The 22408-nt window shown below is 40.9% G+C and overlaps 3 protein-coding genes across 7 annotated transcripts; 2 read left to right on the top strand and 1 right to left on the bottom strand.

The window, feature by feature from the left end:
* The first annotated feature begins 371 nt into the window (after window positions 1-371).
* LOC124997886 (homeodomain-interacting protein kinase 1-like) lies at window positions 372-3252 on the top strand. Its single transcript, XM_047571919.1, has 10 exons — window positions 372-490; window positions 753-970; window positions 1191-1385; window positions 1513-1694; window positions 1815-1938; window positions 2265-2372; window positions 2492-2584; window positions 2702-2880; window positions 2969-3031; window positions 3118-3252. The coding sequence occupies exons 2-10, from the start codon at window positions 773-775 to the stop codon at window positions 3221-3223; spliced, it is 1248 nt and encodes a 415-aa protein (XP_047427875.1). The 5' UTR covers window positions 372-490; window positions 753-772; the 3' UTR covers window positions 3224-3252.
* A 2579-nt stretch (window positions 3253-5831) lies between these two features.
* LOC124997239 (dehydrogenase/reductase SDR family member 7C-B-like) lies at window positions 5832-10797 on the bottom strand. Of its 5 annotated transcripts, none has more exons than XM_047570803.1 (8): window positions 10638-10726; window positions 9412-9495; window positions 8799-8973; window positions 8609-8721; window positions 7677-7887; window positions 7505-7597; window positions 6756-6905; window positions 5832-6675 (listed from the first exon to the last, which is right to left on the bottom strand). In XM_047570803.1, the coding sequence occupies exons 2-8, from the start codon at window positions 9463-9465 to the stop codon at window positions 6467-6469; spliced, it is 1005 nt and encodes a 334-aa protein (XP_047426759.1). In that variant the 5' UTR covers window positions 9466-9495; window positions 10638-10726; the 3' UTR covers window positions 5832-6466. The 5 variants fall into 5 exon arrangements, with proteins under 5 accessions (XP_047426759.1, XP_047426762.1, XP_047426761.1 ...); XM_047570806.1 differs by lacking the exon at window positions 10638-10726 and adding an exon at window positions 9121-9243 and having other exon boundaries at window positions 9412-9427; XM_047570805.1 differs by lacking the exon at window positions 9412-9495 and having other exon boundaries at window positions 10638-10797.
* Window positions 10798-12084: 1287 nt separating this feature from the next.
* LOC124998448 (splicing factor U2AF 65 kDa subunit-like) lies at window positions 12085-22351 on the top strand. Its single transcript, XM_047572864.1, has 11 exons — window positions 12085-12257; window positions 13601-13775; window positions 14049-14152; window positions 14649-14800; window positions 14883-14999; window positions 16532-16670; window positions 16745-16824; window positions 19429-19551; window positions 19637-19723; window positions 19904-20146; window positions 20232-22351. Exons 1-11 carry the CDS (start codon window positions 12209-12211, stop codon window positions 20361-20363), a joined length of 1401 nt encoding a protein of 466 aa, XP_047428820.1. The 5' UTR covers window positions 12085-12208; the 3' UTR covers window positions 20364-22351.
* Window positions 22352-22408: the final 57 nt, after the last annotated feature.

The following is a 22408-nucleotide window of genomic DNA, read 5'->3' as shown; positions in this document are numbered from 1 at the left end:
GTCTTATATTTGAAATAGTTTGATGATCAGAAACATTTAGGTGTGACAAACATGCAAAAAATAAGAAATCAGGAAGGGAACAGCACTGTGAATCTGCAGTAAAGCTGCTTCATGGCAGAGTTCAGGACTGGTGATGTTATTATCAGTGGTAGAATATTAAGTTCCACTTTAATGTGTAGTCAGATATTAATATACTGCTAATGTACAATGACCACACCAGTGTTTGTGTACGCTGAACCGACTCTCTGCTTCCTTCGGAATTCTGTGACATGGGCCAGGTGCAGTAATGACATCACAGTGACATCACAGAGGTGTTCTAGAACACATGCCGTTCTGTTTCCGTTTATCAGCACAACTAGACAAAAATCAGTATCAGAATCAAGACATTCATCTACAGAAGAGTTAACGAGCGACGAGAAGAGCGACGAATTAACGACATCTATCTTCAAATCACTTCAACGCGATCTGAAACAACATAACTTTTAGACAAGTAAGTAGCTCTACTCTTCTGTGTTACTCAGCAAACATTTTGGAGCTTGAGAAAGCCTCCAATGTCCAAGCAGAGAAGCTCACAAAAAACTATTATAATCTAATTTTTCTTGTCTTTAGTACTACATATTAATCATTTCAGTGGTGTAGTGCATTAGTGGTGCATTTTCCTAAACAAAATATGTACTGTTGTAGATAGTTCATCAAATGTGTTAAAGTCATGTAGATTCATAAAATCTCTTTTGTCAACGTTTCTCCTCCAGCTTTGTGTGACAAAATAAAAATGTATCCATCCAGTCCTTCATCAAGTAGCTCCCTGAAATTCGACTCACACTGCTCCTACCCGGTCCCAACGGGCTATGAGTTTGTGCGAATCCTGGGACAAGGCGGCTTCGGGACGGTGCTTGAGTGCACGAACAAGAAAAGTGACGAGACTGCGGCAGTAAAGGTTTTCACACAGATCAGACATGCACAGTGGGAGGTAAGACACTGCTCATTTTGATTGCATATAGTCAGGACATATTAATGGTTGGAGAAATTGACAAATAATGTTTACTTCTAAGTTTTGTGTTTAATGAAACTGTACAACATTTGTCCCCATTGTCTCAAGCTCAGTCACCAGCTACCTAAAAAAGTCTATTTTAAAAACTTCGGATTGTACAACTGATCCAAAAATTGAAAACAACGTCATGTCTCCTCAGGCTCGTATCATGAGGATCCTCATGCAGTACAAGATGGACTCCTCCAACATCATCAAATATCAGGGGGCTTTTTCCGACAGCGAGACAATGAGCCTGATTTTTGAGTTGTTGGACATCACCCTTGAGGAGTATCTGAATATGTTCAAAACCAAAGTGAAAATGCGACTGGAGGACATCCGGATTGTTATTCAACAGGTTTGACTATTAACTCTGTCTTGCACCTATTTTTATGTTCTTCAATGGTATTATAATACCCTGTTTTGGTTTTCATGTGAAAAAGAAGCATCAGTATCAATGTTGACGTGACCTCTGTTACTTGCAGATGGCCGTAGCTTTCGACGCCTTGAAGAGTGTTGGTGTAATCCACGGGGACCTGAAGTTAAACAACATCATGATGGTGGATCACGTGAGCCAGCCCTTCAAGATCAAACTAATAGACTTTGGTTTAGCTATGTTCAGGTGGAATACAACACCAGGAAAGCCTCTCCAGACACCTCAATACAGGTAACAGTGATCACTTCAGTGCTGCTTACATATTTTATACTGATGGAGTTCTACTTGTTCAGCTTTTTCTTAAGTTTCAAATGTAACTCACTTAATTAAATGTGTTTATTTCCTACTCAGAGCTCCAGAAATCATACTGGGGCTGCCATTTTCAGAGGCCATTGACATCTGGTCACTGGGCTGTGTCATGGCTTACTTGATGTTAGGTGTTAGACTCTTTCCATCCAAGACAGAATACACGGCAGTAAGTAATGGACGATAGATGCAACACAGTGATGACACACGTAGTTAGTTTAAAGCTGTTTTTGACGAGAAGCTGATCTTTTCTACTATGTACAGTTTGGAGTCTTGCATTGCACACAACTATAGCATTACAATTTATTTCTAACTTGACGACAAACTGATGAGAAGACGAGACAAGATCAGTGAAATCAGTGTTTTCATTCCAACGTTTTTTATTCTTTTAAGAAATTGTAATTAACTGTTTGTGCAGAACTAACTTTAGAGTTTCAAGATGTTTTGACCAGAACAAAGCTTCATGACTAACATGGTAATGTGCTATGTGTGCAGCTCAGATTCATGACTGATCTCCTGGGTCCACCACCACAGCATCTACTTAGGTTTGGGAGCAAAACGGGTTTGTTTTACAAGAAAGTAGACGGCCAGTGGCAGATGAAGGTACAATACACAAGCTGGGACTTTTTGGCAGCTATTTTATAATTGACCTTCCTTTATGTAATGAGATAAAGGTTTTATAACTCAGTATTTCAAATATTTGGAATCTTGTCTTCATTTAGACCAATGAGGAATACTGCCAGGAGTGGGGCAAGGAGGAGTCTTCACTAAACAACAGGAGTTACACGTTCTGCTCCCTGGACGAAACAAAAGCGGTAAGTGTTTAATGAAGCTGTACCCAACTGCTGAAAAGGGACGTACATTCATTGTGTAATTCATGCTTTATGGAGGTCTTGACCACAGTTGTGTTCTCCAAATGTTTCCTGATCTAGATGCGTCTGGAGACAGATAACCCTACAGAGGCTGAAGAGAGGAGGGAGTGTGTTGAGCTGCTGAAGGCGATGCTCCAGTGGGATGAGAAGGACAGGATCACCCCCAGTGGTATCCTCAAACATCCCTTCATCACCAAAAGCTACCTGAACAACACTTCCGACCTCAGTGGGCCCAGCAGGTGATATATGACTCATTTGGCTCATTGCATCTTTGTGTACTCTGCTTTTTGATCATAAACTCATGTGAGGTTCATTTATTTTTTGTAGCAGTGAACCTGAAGGCACCACCAGCCACAATCACATGGACGTGGGGACTCAAACTGAAGACAAGTTAGTGTAAATTCCTCCTTCATCAGGGTTAACATTAGACGGCTGCCTGTAGGGAAAGTAATTCATTGTATGTTGTCATTCAACAGTATAAGTGAGGCTCTGCCACCAGGAGTCATCTTGGTTCAGCCTGCAGACCCTGAGAACAGGATCCACTTTGAGGATGAGCCTAAAGAGGACCCTGGCCTGAGGTAAAGGTCTTTCTTCTAGCGAAACTCATGGCTCCACCAGAGGAGACAAACTGAGCCCTAAACAGGACTAGCATACACACTCAGTGTGCATTTGTGTGTTTAGTTCACATCCCAATGCAACATTAGTCATTACATGTATAAGAAAAACACTGTTTGCTCCCATATCTTGACAGCTACTGCAAGTGATTAATGGTATGCCTTCATTCAACAGCAGCCACAAGGCTCTGCCACCAGGAGTCATCTTGGTTCAGGCGGCACTCCCCAAGAACAGGATCCACTTTGAGGATGAGCCTAATGAGGACCCTGACCTGAGGTAAACGTCTTTCTTCAAGGAAAACTCATGGTTCCACCAGAGGAGACAAACTGAGCCCTGAACAGGACTAGCATACACACTCAGGATGCAGTTGTGTGTTTAGTCCATATCCCAATGCAACATCAGTCATTACATGTATAAGAAAAAACACTGTGTGCTCCCATTATACAAACTGCAAGTGATTAATGGTATATTTTCATTCAACAGCAGCCACGAGGCTCTGCCACCAGGAGTCATCTTGGTTCAGCCGGCATTCCTCAAGAACAGGATCCACTTGGGAGATGAGCCTCATGAGGATCCATACCTGAGGTAAAAATCTTTCTTTAAATGTTTTAGAGACATTCATTCCTCCATCAGAGAAGACAAACCTGGCTCTAAACAGGACTAAGATACTAACTCAGGGTTCGTTTGTTTGTTTAGTCCACAGCCTACACCAGCTCCTGCTTTAACCACCAGCAACCATGTGGACACAGACCTCCAGTCTGTCACCTTAGGTGAGAACTATTCAGATTTACTTGTTTTTCAAAGTGTCAAAATATTCCACATTGTTGTTGTGTTTACATCTGAGCATGGCTGGAGTATTTCACGTTTGCTGTTTTTCAGATGGCGGCAAAGTCCCTAAGAAGAAGAAGAAAAAGAAGAACTGCTTCAAACGCTTCTTCTCTTGGGTGAAGAGGACCTTCAGCTGCAGGGTTGACACCATGGAGTGAGGAAGGCTACGAAGGACTCCATGGATCCTAGGATGGGACACATGGTGGAGCAATTTGTATGTTTGCAGGTTCTCCCCATGTGTCCGAGGGTTTTCTCCGGGTACTCCGGTTTCTCCCACAGTCCACATGTGGACATTTAATCAAATTCGATTTAAGATAATATATTTGCATGTTTGTCACACCTACATGTTTCAGATCAGATGTTTTATGACAGTTTTAAATATTAATCAAAGATAAGGTAAGATAAGACAAGATAAGGTAATTTAAGATAAGGTTAGATAGGAAAAGGTAAGATAAGATAAGGTAAGGAAACATAAGATAATATAGGGTAAGGTAATATAATATAAGATAAGGTGAAGTAAAGTAAGGTAAGGTAAGATAATATAAGATAGGGTAGGGGTGAGGTAAAGTAAGGTAAGGTAAGGTAAGACAGAGTAAGTTAAGATAAGGTAATACTTTACTGATCCCCACTGGGTAAATTCAAATGCTACATCAGCACAAGGTAAGAAAACTAGTGACCAAGAGGAATTTAATAGAAAGAGAGAGCAGGCAGCAATCAACAGTTTTTAAATGAAGGTTTTCATTTTTAATGGTCCTGTGAAAAAGTGATTTCCCCCTAAACCTAATAACTGGTTGGGCCGACCTTAGCAGCTACAGCTGCAGTCAAGCATTTGTGATAACTTCCGCTGAGTTTTTCACAGCATTGTGGAGAAAACTTGTTCCACTCCTCTTTACAGAATTGTTGTAGTTCAGCCAGATTGGAGGGTTTTTCCAGCATGGACCTCCTTTTTAAGGTCATGTCACAGCATGTCAGTAGGATTCAGGTCGGAACTTTGACTAGGCCACTGCATGCGACTTCACTTTGGTTTTCTTCAGCCATTCAGAGGTGGACTTGCTTGTGTGTTTTGGATCATTGTGCTGCTGCTACAGAGCCCATGTTGTTGTTGTTGTTGTTGTTGGGTCTCTTGGATGAGTTGTCACTTTGTTCTTGGGCTAAATTTGTTTGGCCGGCCACTGTTCACCACCATGACCTGAATCCTACTGAGATGCTGTGACATGACCTTAAAAATGGGGTTTATGCTGAAAAAACCTCCAATGTGGCTGAACTACAACAATTCTGTAAAGAGGAGTGGACCAAGATTTCTCCACAATGCTGTGAAAAACTCATCGGAAGTTATCACAGATGCTTGACTGCAGTTGTAGCTGCTAAGGTCGGCCCAACCAGTTATTAGGTTTAGGGGGAAATCACTTTTTCCCAGTAGATTTGGATTTTTTTTTTCGTAATCATAAAAATCTTCATATAAACTGATTTTTGTGTTTACTTGTGCTATCTTTGTCTATTAATCACATTAGTTTGATTATCTGAAACATTTATGTGTGATAAACATGCAGAAAAATATGAAATCAGGAAGGGTGCAAACACCTTTCCACTGTAAATTAAATGAAATCGAATTTTAAATTAAAATTAAATTCAATTTGGCCACATTCAATTCAATAAATATTAAATCAAATCTTTGTGTGACATGTCTTTTGTATATCTTCAGTAACAACTGATTCATGACGAGTTTGCGAGATCAAAAACAACGGTCGTCTTTTTGTATGTTTTATTCATTACATGAAGAATTAAATTACAACATGTTTGGCCTTAATAGCTTAATACAGTATATCCGTTATTAAACTTGAAATAATAACTTGTATGACTCTTTCTAGTTAAGTATTTCTATTGTGCATGGGCCAACTCTTTAATTAAAAGTATCTAAATAGTAACAGTCATTTAGTTAAACTTATAACATGAATAATAATTTGATTTATAAAGCACATTTCTTAAAATAAAGATGTGTAGATCATTCTGTGTTGAGGTTACTGACCCATAAGTCCACATATCGCTAGAATAAATAGTAAAACTATGATCGTTGGTGATTAAACCTGCAAAAAAATGTATTTTCAAAATTACTTTGGTAAAATAAGAACACATTCACTTGTCGAGCCACAAGCACACACATGTACTCCCAATCTAAGGTGAGAGGGTTGACGAATTGACGTGAAATATTTTTGGCAGATAAATTGGTGATAATTCATGTACATGTTAGCATATTAATCGCCCCGATCATTCCAGCCCTCATATATATTTTTTTACCGATTTATGATGTGTTCAACACCATAAATCACCAATGGATAATAAGTGAAAACTTGTTATCACAGATATCCTGATATCACAGCATGTTTAGGTCCTCTCAGCAGCGGCGGCGGCGTTGTTCACTCCCGCAGCCATCACAGAGAAGAACACGTTGGGGAAGAAGGACCTGGCGTAAATGGCCACCTTCGGGAGCGAGGGAGCAATTACCACCTCCCTCCTTTTGTTATTTAAAGTCTTCACAATCTCTGTAGCTGCCTCATCTGGAGAGACGCCGAGGGGCTTCCTAGTGTACAGCACTGCAAAGGAGATTCATTTATTCAGAATTCAAAGTTATGCTTGCTTTCCACGTCATCCCAATTCCTCTTCTTTAACTCACGTGACCAGGTGGACTTGGAGGACGCTGCCTCTGTTGCCTCAGAGCGGCTGATGAAGGTGTGGTTGATGGTGCTGACTGAGATGCCGTACTCTTCTACTTCGGCTCTCAGGCAGTCAAAGAAGGCCTGGACTGCATGTTTCGAGGCTGCATCTGGAAACCAGAGTCCATTTGTGACAACACTTATAAAAAATAACCATCAACACTGAGTTTTTTTTTAAAAAATCTAATTTTAGTTGTTTATTCAAGAGTTATTTTTTTATGCTGCCTAAGCTAACTGAGTTTTTATTCTTTTTGTTTTACGTCTATGTCAGTTTTCATAGCAATACTAGCTTTCATGCTAATTGTAGCTTTTGGGCTGGGAATAGCATTAAATGCTAAAGTCTGCGTTTATTCTAAATTTAGCTTTTCTGTGCTTTAGTAATCGAAAATTGGCCTTTTATTTTCATGCTAACTTTAGCTTGTTGTGCTTAATATTTTATATGTATACGCTAACTTTAGTTTTCTTGATGCTAAAGTTAGTTTTGGTGTCAAAGTTTTTATGCTAACACTAGCTTTGAATGCTAACGTTAGTCAGAAAACAGGCCTAAGTCATTTCAGTTTTTTTCAGTTGAGTTGGTGCCAGCTTGTGAAATCTGAATAGCTGCTATTCCCTCTGTTTCCAATGCTAATAAACGTAACTGTTGGTCAGGCAAAAAAACTAAAACAAAAAACGAAATATGTTTAGGTTACAAAGGAACGTGGGAACTCACAAGTAGAGCGAAAAGGCACGGCCAGCTTCCCTTGGATGCTGTTAACGAGGAGCAGGTGACCACTTCTCCTGGAGATCATGGAGGGCAGCACACCTGAAACAGAAACGCCACCAGAGCCGTCACACCTCTGCGGGCTTAAACGCTGCCTCACCTGCTTCCATCTTTACGCCACCTTTAGCCAGTGTGACGGGCCCAAAGTAGTTATTGTCCATCAGCAGCTTGTCCATCTCCAGAGACAGACTCTGTGCTGGTGCTTTAACCTTCATGCTGCTGTTGAAGATGAGAATATCCAGGCAGCCGTAACACTCCAGGATCTCTGCGATTGCCTCAGGCATGCTCTCCATGTCTGCAAAGTCCAGCAGGACTAGCTTCGGAGGAAATGTCTGAGGAGGGGAAACAGTGAAAGCTTACACTTTCCAAAAAAATACAGAAAGTTTGGCTCATGAACTGTTACAGCAGTTTCATTTAGTAATTTAGCTACGTTATGTATTCTTTCAAAGTGCAAATACACCAAATCTGACCTTTAATTAACTGAAATCCCAGTGTACTTAGCCTGTTGACCCATTTAATAAGTTGTCATTAATCATGGAGGCACTGTTGCATATATAACCTGTGATGTGGTCGAAATGAACTGAGAATAATTGCACTTTTTATCAGTTGAGACAGTTAAGTGGTGAGGCCAGTTAAACACCTATGTTCCCAGCACTACTGCTGACTGGTTGCTCCTTTCAGGTCCTAGTTGCCTATTCTGTTATCTGAAAGAGGTGCTGCTGCAAGCATAGGTCTTCAACAGGGGTTATGCGACCATGAGGGGGTCTGCATGAATCCAACATATTTTAGTAAAGGGATACAGGATAGCTTAATATTGCAAAATGATAATAATAATGTATATTTATAAATAGGACTAGGCCAAGTTTAATATAGAACACATATAGTTGGTAGGTCCCTACTTAATCTCTCCATAAATGTGGGGGTTCTTGGCCTGAAAAACATTGAAGAGCCCTGGTCTAAAGTGTTAAAATGACCAACACTGTCACCAAAAACAAGACCCTAGGAGGCCTCCGACCCTCCGATACGGCAAAGGATCTGTTACATTTGACTCACGACTGTGGGATCAGAGGAATTTGCCAAATCATCCGCAAGTTCCTCAAGTTTCTCCCAGCTTTTCCCGCAGAGGATGAGCCTTGCTCCGCCTTTGTGAAACACACCTGCACATTCTTCAGACAAAACACATAGCGCCCGTCATGTCACATTCAAACAATACCGTAGGAAATTTGCACTGCACTTGTGTTACCTTTTCCAAGCCCTGACAGTGCATCCGTTATAACCACCACCTTATTGCGCACTGATGTTTTGGACAGCAGGCCGACAATCGCACCGTAGACGTAGAAAAATCCAGCAGTCAGCACGACAACACAGGGCAGCAAGATGACAGTGGTGGCCCAGGAGTCCATCTCCTGGAAGGTACGCTGAAAAGATCACGTCTTTGAACATATTATCTCAAGATGCTAAACGAAACATTCTGGATGGAATGGAAACAGAATCCGGTCACTAAATAACACAATAACAACAAAAAAATGTATCATGCCAAGCTAGGTGTGTTTGGGATAACATACCTAATGAAGTGTAAATCTTTACACTTCAGTTGGTGACAAACGAAGTATGATGTGTTAATTCACTTTGTGTTTATTAAGTCTTTGTATTAAGCCACACTGACTGACAACACCGGCAGAAACAAACTAGAAAAGAAAGAATGAACACTCCGTCATAAACTGTCATTGATATCACCATGACAGTCATGGTAATGTTAAGGATGTAAACAGTAACTTTGAATCATGGGCGATGCATATGAGATGGGATGAGATGTCAATCACGATTTAGCGTCTACAGAACAAGTGTTTTCATACCCAGAAGCTCTCCGGCTCCGTTACATTGGACTCCATCTCACTCTCAACAACCATTTTTAGCTACACCTATGAGTTCCTATGATTCTGAAACAAAGACGTAGACAACATTTTTTAACCACGTTTGTATGCCAATGATCACAATGAAGACATAATGACATTATTATGTGGATATGTGTATTTATGTAATTGTACACATTCAGTAAAATCTCACTCCCAAATTATGAGACTAAAGCTTAGATGTGATTGGTAGCATCGATAAACACAAAAGAACCATAAGGAAACACAAAACAACCTTAAAGAAGAACATAACAGCTACATAAAGACACAAAACAACCTCAACAAAATACCTATAAAGACACACACAACACCTACAAATATACACAAAACAACCACAAAGAGATACAAAGCAACCACAAGACAACAAACATCTACTAATAAAGACAAAAAACAACAATAAAGAGAAGCAAGACAACCACAAAGACACGCAAAACAAACTCAAAACAACTACAAATAACAGCTACTAAGAGCGGAAACCACCAAAAAACTACACAGTGATTCAATATGAATACAAAGGAACAAAAATACACAACTTTACGACAAAGAAACACAATTACATATAAACAAACTTGAACTGACAACAAAGAAACAAGAAACAATTACAAAGAGGTATGAAATAACTAACTAAAATTATGTGAAACTCTTCCGGTCTGAATGGTGCCTCTTTAAGTAGGAGGTTTTGGGGGCGCGTTACATTTCTCTGTTCGATGGCCCGTTTGTTTCATAATCCATCCACCAGCTCAGAGTGTTATATTCTTGACTGTGCCAATTTTCTCTCATCTGAGTGTAAAGAGAGACACTCAGAGTTGTGTCCAACTAGGAGCTGGAAGATAACCTTTCAGTTTAGGTATACCATGCCGAGCGCCGGTTGTTTATCCAAGAAGAGGCTTCTAATTATAAACTGCCCTAGAAACAGATAGCGTAGCTCTCACAATGACTCAGAGTCACAGAGCACACGCCGCCTTATTCCACAGCAAAGTGTGGAAATGACTGAACTATTTTTCTAATCACTTCAGTCTCAGAACTTAAATCAAACATCATAAAGCATAGTTTTCCCTCAGGCTTTCCCACTACTTGCTGGATTTGAAGAAGCAGTTCATTTCTGAATGACTCAGCCAGCTGACGCTACCCTCAACACTGCAATAAATGAATTAGCAGCCTCCACTTACTGGTTCTCGGGCCTCCGTAGGTTTAATTCCTCTCTTGAGGAGCTGTAGCTGCACGCCTCAGCAGTGCTCCCGTGACATGACAGCCGGGCCGTCCTGCCACAGCAATACTTTGGGATTTGAGCTCTTTTAATAGCAGCACAGCTGAGTCAGTTATTTTCCATGCATGTTGTCAAAGTGGTATGTTTAGAATGACAGGCGGTAGAGGAGGAGCTTCCAGATACTGGTTCTTATTCTATGTGATGCATACAGTAATGCATGACTTTAAAACCATAGATGGTCTATGGTATAAACGTAGCATCTATGTTCATTTACAATTTATCGATAATATTCCTTTTTTGGTTAAAAAAGTTGCAGAAGTATAGTGTCCACTTTTGAACCATGAGATCATACCAGTGCTCATGGTTGACGCACATATTAATAATAGATGATTTTTTAAATGAAGCAGAACATTGTTTTATCATGTCATTACCCTATTAGCCTAATAGCATAATAAAGTCAAATTTTTAATTATTTTCGTAAAAAACAAGAAAAAAAAACAAGTTTTAGCAAACCCATTATACTTTTTTTTTATTTATATTGTAATAGTAAGTCAAAACATGACTTGGGCAATTATGCTTTTAGGCTAACAATATGTAACATGGCCTACGGTATCATAAATGTGAAATGAATAATCCCCCATAAATAAGTATTGAATGAGTAAAACAGTATCGACAGTAGAGTGTAAAGAAACAGCACCATGATACAAACTGTGACATTAAAATAGCAGCACACGAGAGTAGCAACATGGTCAACAGAGTGGCGGAGGTGGCAGTATGGCTGCAGATCAGATGCAGTCCTTGGTTTTTAACTTAATTTGCATATTTATATATATATATTTATCACATGTTGATTCATGTAAAGTGGCAATGATTGTATCCAGTAATTAATTGAGCAGCTATGAATGATGATGATTCTCTATTAATAGTTTCAGTTCTTTTTCTGAGAAAATTGCAAAACATTTGGTATTTGTCTCTAGGACTGCAGGTTTAGGTGGCTGGCTGTCTTAGCTTTAGTTAGTTGTTGTTTTCAATATTCACTGTAAGACAAACTCCCTTTCAGCAAGTTCATCTGGATACATTGTATGTATCGAGTATTGCTGTATGTGAACGGAAAATATAATAAAAAAGATTTTATATATATATATATTTTAAAGAACATAAGTGCAATTTGGGCACATTGCTGTCTGCTGAAATTTTTCAGTCTTCTATGTAATTTTCGCACTTTGCAGATTTATGCTGCGGCCCAGATTAGACCCTCTGGCGGGCCGCTTTTGGCCCGCGTGCCGTATGTTTAACACCTGTGGTTTATGGTTAAAAAATGTAAAAGCTAATAACTGAATAAATAGAAACATCGTTTGGTTTCCGGTTGGTATTATTTCGAAGAGGAAAGCGGATGTCGTGTGTTCAGGTCGACTCCGTCCGTGCAGCATTCAGCGGGTTTGCGGCACTGAGGCGCTGAGACAGCTGACAGGTTCATCTTTTTCTCTCGAGAGGCATCGGAGCTGCCGTATTTTCACACGCGTAACGAATACAATGTCTGATTTCGAGGAGTTTGAGAAGCAGCTGAGCGAGAATCGACAAGGTGAGTGTTAGCGGTGTCTGTCTGTCTGTCTGGTGTTTGTTTTTGCGGGCTAGCTGCGCCGCGCTGGTGCGCACCGCTAGCTCCCCAGATGATTTTATGAATGAATACTGCGACCTGACCGCAACTTTAGCGTGAAGCTGTCCCCGCTGTGACTCAGCTTCTTTACGTTGTTTGCCCTAGCTTCAATTAACACGAGCTCCGTCCTCTCCACACAGTTGTAGCTAACCCCTCACACACGGTTCTGAACGCAGTCCGGACACCGGCGTGACTTCACACGGGATTCACCTGCGCTAGGCGCCACGGTCCAAAGCTCCATTGACCCTTTTCACCTTTTTACGATATCTTCATCTCTGCCAAGGCTCATATGGGTGGAAATTAATGAGCATGACATGTTTCTGATTATTTCTCAATTCGGCGTCTTTTATTGACTATTTCAAGGCATAAAAATATTCTTAAAAAAAAAAAAATCAAAATCCATTAAAACTGATGTAACATGACAAACAAATACATTGTTATTTATGTTAAGGAGGTATTCTAATTATTTTTTTGATCTTCAAGAATTTTTAGAATAATTCTAATTATTTTTTACATAGAAAATACAGTATAAAGCACGTTTTCAGCCGTTTCAGCTTTTGCTTTTTAGTTTGGCCTTTTAAAGGACAAACTATTATTTTAATTTCTCCCATTGTACAGTTTAACTGTGTAAAACACTTGTTACAATGGAAATAAATAGTACACTGTCATACACTGAGGTAGAGCAGTGACATCTGAAGTACTGCAAAACATAGACACAGATCCTAGACTCAGAGAGAGAATAACAACCCAAACATACCACATCTAAAAGTTGACATTTAATCAAAGCACAGCTCCAGCTCAAGGTGCATCAGGTCTGTTCAGAAACGTGGAGTACCTGTTATCGATTAGATTAAAGGTCTTGAGTCATGACCAGAAGAAAGGCCACACTCAGCTGTCGTATTTCTCACAGAAATATCCTCAACACAGAAGCAATTTGAGTTTATCTTGCTGTGGAAATTGTCCTGTTTTAATTTGTATGGTATCTGGAAATTACATCAGTGTAAGCAGCAGAGGTGATGAACAACAAAGGATGAAACGGGTATATAATTTTTAAATTGTCAAATTTTTAAAATAAACACCAATACTGACATTTGTGAAAAAAAGAAACTGTAATAAAATAATAAATACTGTTGGAAACACTTCCTCACACTAGAAAGACTCAAACTCAATAAAAATAACAGTTAATCTGGGCCATAGTCACATGTATTGTGGTATTTCCCAGCGAGTACGAATAAATACAACCACATTGCTTCTTTCTGTCCGCACAGAGCGAGAAAGAGAGAGGCACAAGAAGAGGAGTCGCAGTGGATCTCCCGCCCGTGGAGACAAGCACCGTAGCTGGAGCAAAGACCGAGGGAGCCGCAGCCGAGAGAAAAGGAGTCGCAGCCGGGACCGGAAGAGCCGGGACCGACGGAGCTCCTCCCGGGACCACAAGAAGCACAGGTGACAGCTGGAGACATTGATGCTTGATGATGTTACAGAAAGTGTCTTCACAAAGTAAAAACAGATCACTTTTCTATCTGTAGGAAGAAGTTTAGTTAATCATTCACTTTTCATTTCATGCCGTTAATATCCAAAGTGCTATGTTTACGTTTTTAGAAATGTTTCAAAGGAAAACTATCCAATGAATTGAATGATAACACCTTTATTCTGAAAACCCAACACACGTCGTATGTTTTCACTGAGCTCTTATTTTGTCTACTTTTTGGCGTCTAGCCACTCTCCTCGACGAACCAGAAAGAAAAGGACCTGCAAGTACTGGGATGTTCCTCCTCCTGGCTTTGAACACATCACACCAATGCAGTATAAAGCTATGCAAGGTACCTGTCATGCTCTCACTGCCTGTTTAGGCCCTGGTGTTCTTCTTCTGAGTTTATATCCAGTCTTGAGATATTTCCTGGTTGTGGACTTGTTTTGTGGAAGTGATGCATCCAGTTAATGTTTGTTCGTCAATTTAAAAAGCATTTTCATTGATGTCTGAGCAGAAAAATAGTTCCTTGTCTAGGGGCGGACATAAACCAACCATGACCTTTTAAATAAATGTTGTTGGATGGAAAATATTTGAGTCAGTCTCCAGAAATAGTCGAGAACACTGCCAGCGACTTCGAAAACTGTAAAACTGCGAGCCGCTACGTGAATAATGATGGTTTTCTATTTGTCTTCGGTCTTAACTCGGACATCTGTTTATATACGGCTAATAAAATGACATCAGAGGTTGCAAAAAGTCATTCATGAAAACTAAATTCCTCACGCTGCATTCTAACCGTCCGACTGTTTCCCCGTCAAGTAGAAGTTTGTCTGTCCATGTTCCCTCAGCGGCCGGCCAGATACCAACAATAGCTCTGCTGGCAACATCCACCACCACTGGAGTGGCTGCAGCGCCGACGCAAGTGCCCATAGTTGGCAGTCAGATGACAAGACAAGCCAGGCGCCTCTACGTTGGAAACATCCCGTTCGGTGTTACCGAGGTAGCGTCATATCTGTACCAAACACTGATTTGCTTGTGTTGCAGTGTCTCCAGTCGTTCTGTTTTGGTTCCTTTCTTCTCAGGAGTCCATGGCAGAGTTCTTCAACGCTCAGATGCGTCTCGCTGGCCTCTCACAAGCCCCGAGCAACCCCGTTCTCGCTGTGCAGATTAATCAGGACAAGAACTTTGCTTTCTTAGAGGTAATTCTGTTCAAAAGAGTCCAAGTACACTTACATTCACATTAGAGGAGACATAAACCAGGTTCTTACTGCTGAGCCACACACTTTAAACTTGATTAACCTTTATTGAATTGTGACAGGATAAAGTGAGCGTTGAAGCTTTTCTAATATAAGTCTACATCTCCCTAGATTAGCTTTGTTCCAGTGCATCCCACAGATACTTGATCAGTTTGGGAACTAGAGACTTTGGAGGCCAGGTCATTCATTATTACACAGGATGAGATCTTACAGTCCCTTGTGCCAAAATCCGAGGCAAAATACACTTAGAAGCCCAGTCCAACTGAAAAAGCGACCAGCAGGCTAGCAGTCAGCTACCAGCTAGCAGCCAACAAGGAGACACCCGCTAACTAGTCTAGCCAACAGCAGTAGGTAAGAAGTGATGGGATATGCGACTACATGTCAACCAACACCCCGTCTGCGAAACACATTTAAAAACCCAGTCCAACTGCAGGAAAAAAAAAAAAAGCCGACCAGCAGGCTAGCCGTCAGCTACCACTAACAACCAACAAGGAGACAGCAGCTAACTAGCCTAGCCAACACCTCAAGAAGGCTTAACAGTGAGTTCCAGTGTCCTAGTGTCACGTCAACACCTTGTGCTGTTTTTTTTTTAGTTGTTCCTAAACGGTTTTTGTGTGTGTCTGTGTCAGGCTGCATCCTGCTGGGGATGGCTGCTGCCATCAATGAGTGTCGTTGCTAATGGGTGGGGGTGTCTAGCTGGGTGGTACATGTCTAAATAACATCCACATGAATGAATGCCAGGTCCAAAGGTTTCCTCACAGAACGTTTTATTGTCACAAGACGGTTATTTATGTTATTTACTCCTCCTGTCAGTGGTTTTAATGTTGTGGCTGATCGGTGTATATCTCACATAAAGGGATCACAGGAAGACAGAACCGATAACGCTTCACTCCGAGTATGTGTGCTGAACGGTTCTGAACAGCCCTGCCATTTACACTAATTGCAGCGTATTAAAATTATAAAATTGTCGCACTTTAGTTCTGACATTTTCTCATTCCACCATTATTATTATTATCGCAGGCATTCGTATCCACTCAGGATGAACTCCCTGGGCTGAATTTAATTTATGATTATTTACCTGTAAAACGCATGTAAGCTGGTGTTTGATTGTATCTGCTAAACATCAGCAGAGCGTCACAGAGCTGCTGGTGTGGCTGTTCAGGCTCTGGGTCTTGTTGCGTATATATATCAGCAGGACGTTGTCAGAGTCCATTTCTCTCCACTGTTCACACAGAGTTCTGGCTTCTGCTGCACATCTGCTAAAAAACAACAAACGTGACAGATGAACCAGCGCTTTGAGCTCAGATGAGCTTTAACTATAATGAAAAGAGAAAGCAGCTAAGGACAAACCCTACAGTATATATCCTCTCATTCACACAGACTGTCAGACTGTCTGGATCTCTATGATGGATTATTTCCATCAGTGTAATCATCAAGATTTACCAGCGACCTCTTTTCCCCGCTTCCTCTTCTAGTTCCGATCCGTGGATGAGACCACGCAGGCCATGGCCTTCGATGGAATCATTTTCCAGGGCCAGTCGCTGAAGATCCGACGACCCCACGACTATCGGCCTTTGCCCGGCATCTCGGAGCAGCCCGCTTTCCACGTCCCAGGTTTGTTTCTGGTGCCTCCATCATAACCTCGAAAATCCCCCGATCTGTCTTGACCTGACCGTCCTTTCCCGTAGGCGTCGTCTCCACCGTCGTCCCCGACTCCCCGCACAAACTGTTCATAGGAGGCCTGCCTAACTACCTTAACGACGACCAGGTAAATAAACCGAGAACCGGCCGCACAGGCGCAGTCATGTCTCCTCACGTTTCTCTCACATGCTGAGGTTTTAAACGCGCTGAAACATCCTCATAATAGGTTTTAATTTCCTCTATTAATACCCGAATGTGTACGAAGGCTTCCTGTAGAGGTCAAAATAGCCCCTGACTCCACGGTGCACAAACTGGAAACCTAACTATGTGTATTTAAAATATTTCAAAGTAAATGAAGTGAATGATTCATTTTTTTTTGTTAAATCTGCGATACTATGTCATTAATCATAAATTAAAGTCATAAGCTCATACCTTTCTCATGCTAAGCGTACTGCTTTAAGAAAGGTAAGCAAAGTTCAGTATGTTCACATCAAAGGCTAAAGATGAAGTGACGTGCAGTTTTATATGTGGGGTGTTTTTCATTTGAGTCAAAGGTAAAAGTCCACCTGAAGAAACGCTTGTGAGCAACAGTGATTTGCCTTTCTGGACTGTTCTGTTGTTTGGTGGTTCGTTTTGTTTTGTGGTGTCCATCGTCCTCCCGATGGATCTTTAAAGTTTAATTGGAAAGAAAATTGACTGTTGAGCAAAACTACCAAATATGTTCTGGTTTCAGCTTCTCAGATTTGTAGGCTTGTGACCCTGCAGAGGGGTCGCAAAAGTTTTGGTTGATTAGACATTTTTTTATATTTATATATATTTTAAATTTCCCCTGCAAATTAAAATTTCTTTAAATACACATTAACATGAATCCAACATATTTTAGTAAAGGGACAAATGGAGGCAGAAGACGTTTTCTTTCAGTCAGCACTTCACTCATTCGGCGATACAAGAGCTGCCTCAACAGCGCGCAGTTTCACACACTACACCTGTCAATCTAAGGTTCCTGTACACAGTAGGCCACGCCCCCATCGTTGCTGAGCCAATCACTGAGCCGCATATTACACACTGAGTCTGTCAGGTTCCTCCGCAGTTGGCCAAGAGCCTAAACTCTTTAAGTGTAGGTGAGTATTGAGAGATGTTTTAAATAAAATCTAAAAGATCATCAATTGCTGTAGGGCAGTCGCTGAGCATCAAACAAGTCCAGCAGCTTTTGTTTTAGCTCTATCTTTGACAAAAAAAAGGTCCAACTGTGCAGGTCTAAGTTATTTCAGGATAGAAATAACTTCTCACACTCATAAAACGCCGCTGTTCCTGTTCCTAAAGCAGCCGTAGAGACAGCCACTGTTATAATATTTTTACTGCACCCCAGATGATTTCCGGATTTATTTGCATCCAGAGATCTGGAGACTGCAATTGGAGAAGCATGTTAATGGCAGGTCCGAACACGTGTACCTAAATCTGGCCACTTGGGGCGGGATAGCCCAGATTGGATTTTAATGCTGAACAGGCCCTCGCTGTATGTGGCTTTTGTAAAAAGACCAAACTTTAGGACATGTGAGGAATCTGGATGTTTACATCTGATGCAAAAAAAGTGAAGACTTCATTCACGATGCCATCACAGCAAAATGTCACCAAACAACTCCAGAAATGCTTTTATAGTTGGAAACGAAGGGTGGACTTTTACTTTGACAAAGAGTATATATTTGGTTAATAGTTGCTGTGGCTCTCAGGTGGGCATATGGTGTGCATATTTACGCAGAGAATTTAATTCTAACTGTCCATTCTGTCTCACTAACTCTGAACTAGTTTGCAGAGCACATGCAGCCTGATGTCTATTATTCACTGACTTATTTTCTTCAGCACTTGCAGTCGTTGATACTCACAGCTCTTTCATTTTTGTTCCCCCACTTTGTCCCCAGCTAGGGGCCTGTAAGATCGTTAAGTCTGCGCTCATAATTTGTTCAGTAGTACTCATCCACTGCTGCCATGCCAACATGTAACACAAGGCAAGTAAGACATTCTGGTCCTCACACGGATACACTGCGAGCCGGCAGGCTCCATTACTGGCTACTTTCTTTCTCCCATGCTTTTGGAGCGCGGTTAGGACTCGGGAATTTGAAGGGCTGATAGTAACGATTGGGGGAAGTTGTTGGTGTAGGTGGTGTTGTTTTTTTGGGGGGTTATATTAAGCTTTTAATTTAAAGGTAAGAATATTGTTGCGGTCAGTGTAAATACGACCAGTTGTCTTTTAATCTTTTCAAATTAACATTATTATTAGTATATTTTTATATGTGTTACTGTCTAAACGACACTCCTAGTTAATTCATTGACAAGGATACTGATACATGAGTAAATATCTGATTCCAGCCTCCTATATTTGAATAGCGTTTGAGCGAAATGTAACAAAATTTGGGAAGTTGTGACATTTTCTGGATTCCAGACTTAATCTCTGGAAATAATCAAACAGCCTGCAGGGTAACTGATTGCACCTCAATATATAATTTTCCACACCTCCTTTTTCTTCTCTTCACAAACAACCGTATCTAAATCTACATGATGCAACACAGGAACACAGTATGTACTTGGCACATTGTGTTTAATCGCATACATTTTTTTTCCATTCATTTTTGAGTATCAAATGGACACTTAGAATTTGCTCAGTAGACGAACACATGAGCGTCCGCGGCGAATGCTCGGCCTCACGTCTCGCCCGTCGGACTCCTGTTTGCAGGTGAAGGAGCTCCTGACGTCCTTCGGGCCGCTCAAAGCGTTCAATCTTGTGAAGGACAGTGCGACGTCACTGTCGAAAGGTTACGCCTTTTGTGAATACGTCGACGTCAGTGCCACTGATCAGGTAACGGTAATGATCTTTGCTGAGATTGCTAGTTAGCCGGTTCGTTGTTAGGCCCGTCGTTTAGAGCCTCTTTGTTATTCATCAGGCAGTTGCTGGGCTCAATGGGATGCAGCTGGGTGACAAAAAGCTGATCGTCCAGAGAGCGAGCGTGGGAGCTAAAAACGCTAATCCTGTGAGTACAAGTACTTCTAGTTGTTTAATAAGGTACTGACATGTGTATATATAGTTTTAAAATACATTCGATCCCTCAATTTATGAACCTGATCATGAGTTAGAGGTGGAATTTGAAGGTTCATTTTGAGAATCTTAATCTGTAATGCTGTTGTGATTCTTCCCCCCGCCCGCCTGGCAGACCTCCATCATAGAGACCCCGGTGACGCTACAGGTGCCTGGGCTGCAGAGGCTGCAGAACTCCGGCATGCCCACAGAGGTGCTGTGCCTTCTCAACATGGTGATGCCGGAGGAGCTGGTGGACGACGAGGACTACGAGGAGATCCTGGAGGACATCCGCGAGGAGTGCTGCAAGTACGGCAGCGTCCGCTCCATCGAGATCCCCCGGCCCGTCGACGGCGTGGAAGTGCCCGGCTGCGGAAAGGTACCGTCTCTTCGGGTTTTGGATTTTTTCCCATCCACGTTACGATGTGCGCGTCGCATTTTAATTTCTCTTCTCCTCTTCGCAGATCTTTGTGGAGTACGTCTCTGCTGCGGACTGTCAGAAAGCCATGCAAGCTCTCACAGGACGCAAGTTTGCCAACAGAGTGGTAGTCACCAAATACTATGATCCAGACATGTATCACAGACACGAGTTTTGAAAGCACAGACGAGTCCCTCGTCCTCTTTGTTGGGCTTCTTTCCTACACTGAATGTTGTGAGTGTGCCCTGTAGAGACTAGACCTGGAAAACTTTTATTATCTTAACAAAATGGACTGAAGTGTCTCTTCAGCACTGAATAACTCCCAGCTTTAGCCTAATACCCACAAACGGTGAACTAAACTCATTCTGAATTAAAGGAATAAAATACTGTAGTATACATTACACTACCAGTAGAATGAATGTGACGTGTATCTTACCTAAACTAATACTGCCTGACAATACCAGAATAACTGTCTATGAAGTATGCACTATATGAGAAAAAAAAATTAGAATTCCTTCTTGAGCACAAACATTTATTTCTCTTTCAGATTTAAAAAAGCCATCGGAGCCTTTCTTGTGTGGCTATGAAGGGGAAAAATGTAACTTATTTATTTATTTTTCCAGAGTAAAATTTCCTGGTATATGCTTCACATATTAATGTTCCTTAAACATATACAATGCTATTACCTGTGCTGCTTACACCAAATGACTTGTTCTGTTTAAAGTGAGATGAAACGTTTTGTCATTATAGACTGTATATAGACTGTGTATATCCTTTATATACAGACTGCGTTGTAGCCTCAAATGTGGTTTTGTAAATACGTGGGACAAGGGCGACGAGGGCAGGGCTCATAGAAGCTCTCCATTGACATTTCTGGGTTGGCAAATTTTGATCAAATGGTACAGTTGACCGTTTCCTAAACTCCTCCCCCTGTGCACCTATTGACCAAATGTAACAAGGCTCATATTCAACACTTTGTCTTTTTTCCCCGTAAAGAGGAAAAACAAAAAGAAGCAATACCCTTTACAGGGCTGTGACTGACCAGTCATAGTTTATCAGCCACAACAAGGCGCTCAGCAACTGTATGTAGTTAACAGGTTTTACTTCCCGGGGCAATAAATGCATCGTTACTTCTAACTGACGACATTAATTTTAGGGGATTACAGCCTCCAGCCCCTGGAAATTGCCTCATTCCCATCGAGCTGTGTGCTATTTAAAGGACTAATGGTTGCAACAAAGTGCCACCTAGGGGTGATTTTAAGGATTGCACTGAACACTCCTCCCTCACCTTTTCACTTTACAAGTGTCCAGTAAAGTTTAGAGTGGCTTGAACTTACTCCCAATGTGAATATAAAGGGCTCATTCCAGGCTGAAAAACTAAATTACAATTGATTTTACAGCTAATGAATCCCTTTTAAATCTTTTTCACTGCTCTTTCAAGCTAATATAAGCTGCTCTGTCTGGCTCTTTGTTGGATTTGGGAATGTTTACCCTGCAATTTTATTGATGTTTTTTAAAATCTTGTCAGCACTTCCGTGCTGGATGTAAACCAACTCGTGGAAGATTAGCTGGCATGTCACCAACTAGAAATATGAGGATGCCTTTGTCCGTCTGTCTTCAATTAAGGTATATTTTTCTTAAAATACTTAATATCTTAATGAGGTGAGGGGGTTTAAAAAAGGGTCGTCTGTGTTCATCCAACCAGCAATACTGTACAAATTGTGGCCAAAATCAGAACAACAAAGCCAAATCAGTCTTCGTGGTCTCAAAAACTAAATCACATATGCACATGTTGACAAAACCATCTTTAAGTTTTGTTAATAGCAAACAGGTGAGTTCATTTCTAATGCTTTACGCTTTGTGCAGTGTGTGCATCTGATGAAGAAAATGTATAGAAATAAAGGATTCATTTATTATGATATATATTTAACCTGCTTGAAAAGTGTAGGTGAACACAAGTATAAATTGGAATGATTGTCTAGTTTACATACCGTCTGTTCTGTTACAAAATAAGCAAATTGTATTTTAAATAATAAGCAGAACATACCAAATTATAATAAATAATTACTGTATTTTATACATTTTTGGATGGCCAAAAATTTAACAACATTTTTAGTTTGTACAATACCTGCCACTGCCATTGCTTGAATAAAAGCTTGCATTCACTGTCTGGCTTCTTATGACAGGTTTATTTTGTCATCATTTTCTTTGACAAACAACCGA

Source organism: Mugil cephalus, chromosome 20 (assembly GCF_022458985.1).
Source record: "Mugil cephalus isolate CIBA_MC_2020 chromosome 20, CIBA_Mcephalus_1.1, whole genome shotgun sequence".
Classification (NCBI taxonomy): Eukaryota; Metazoa; Chordata; class Actinopteri; order Mugiliformes; family Mugilidae; genus Mugil; species Mugil cephalus.
Note: the sequence above shows the minus strand (reverse complement) of the source record. Positions and strands in the feature narration are given on the sequence as shown.

Coding starts and splice junctions, on each gene's coding strand:
- LOC124997886 (XM_047571919.1), top strand. CDS start 773: ATGTATCCATCCAGTCCTTCATCAAGTAGCTCCCTGAAATTCGACTCA. Junction 1,386..1,512: donor TCCGGATTGTTATTCAACAG/GTTTGACTATTA, acceptor TGTTACTTGCAG/ATGGCCGTAGCTTTCGACGC. Junction 3,032..3,117: donor GGGACTCAAACTGAAGACAA/GTTAGTGTAAAT, acceptor GTCATTCAACAG/TATAAGTGAGGCTCTGCCAC.
- LOC124997239 (XM_047570803.1), bottom strand. CDS start 9,465: ATGGTTGTTGAGAGTGAGATGGAGTCCAATGTAACGGAGCCGGAGAGC. Junction 7,598..7,676: donor GCCCGTCACACTGGCTAAAG/GTGGCGTAAAGA, acceptor TTTCTGTTTCAG/GTGTGCTGCCCTCCATGATC. Junction 6,906..7,504: donor CGTGCCTTTTCGCTCTACTT/GTGAGTTCCCAC, acceptor TCTGGTTTCCAG/ATGCAGCCTCGAAACATGCA.
- LOC124998448 (XM_047572864.1), top strand. CDS start 12,209: ATGTCTGATTTCGAGGAGTTTGAGAAGCAGCTGAGCGAGAATCGACAA. Junction 14,153..14,648: donor GCAGTATAAAGCTATGCAAG/GTACCTGTCATG, acceptor ATGTTCCCTCAG/CGGCCGGCCAGATACCAACA. Junction 16,825..19,428: donor ACTACCTTAACGACGACCAG/GTAAATAAACCG, acceptor TCCTGTTTGCAG/GTGAAGGAGCTCCTGACGTC.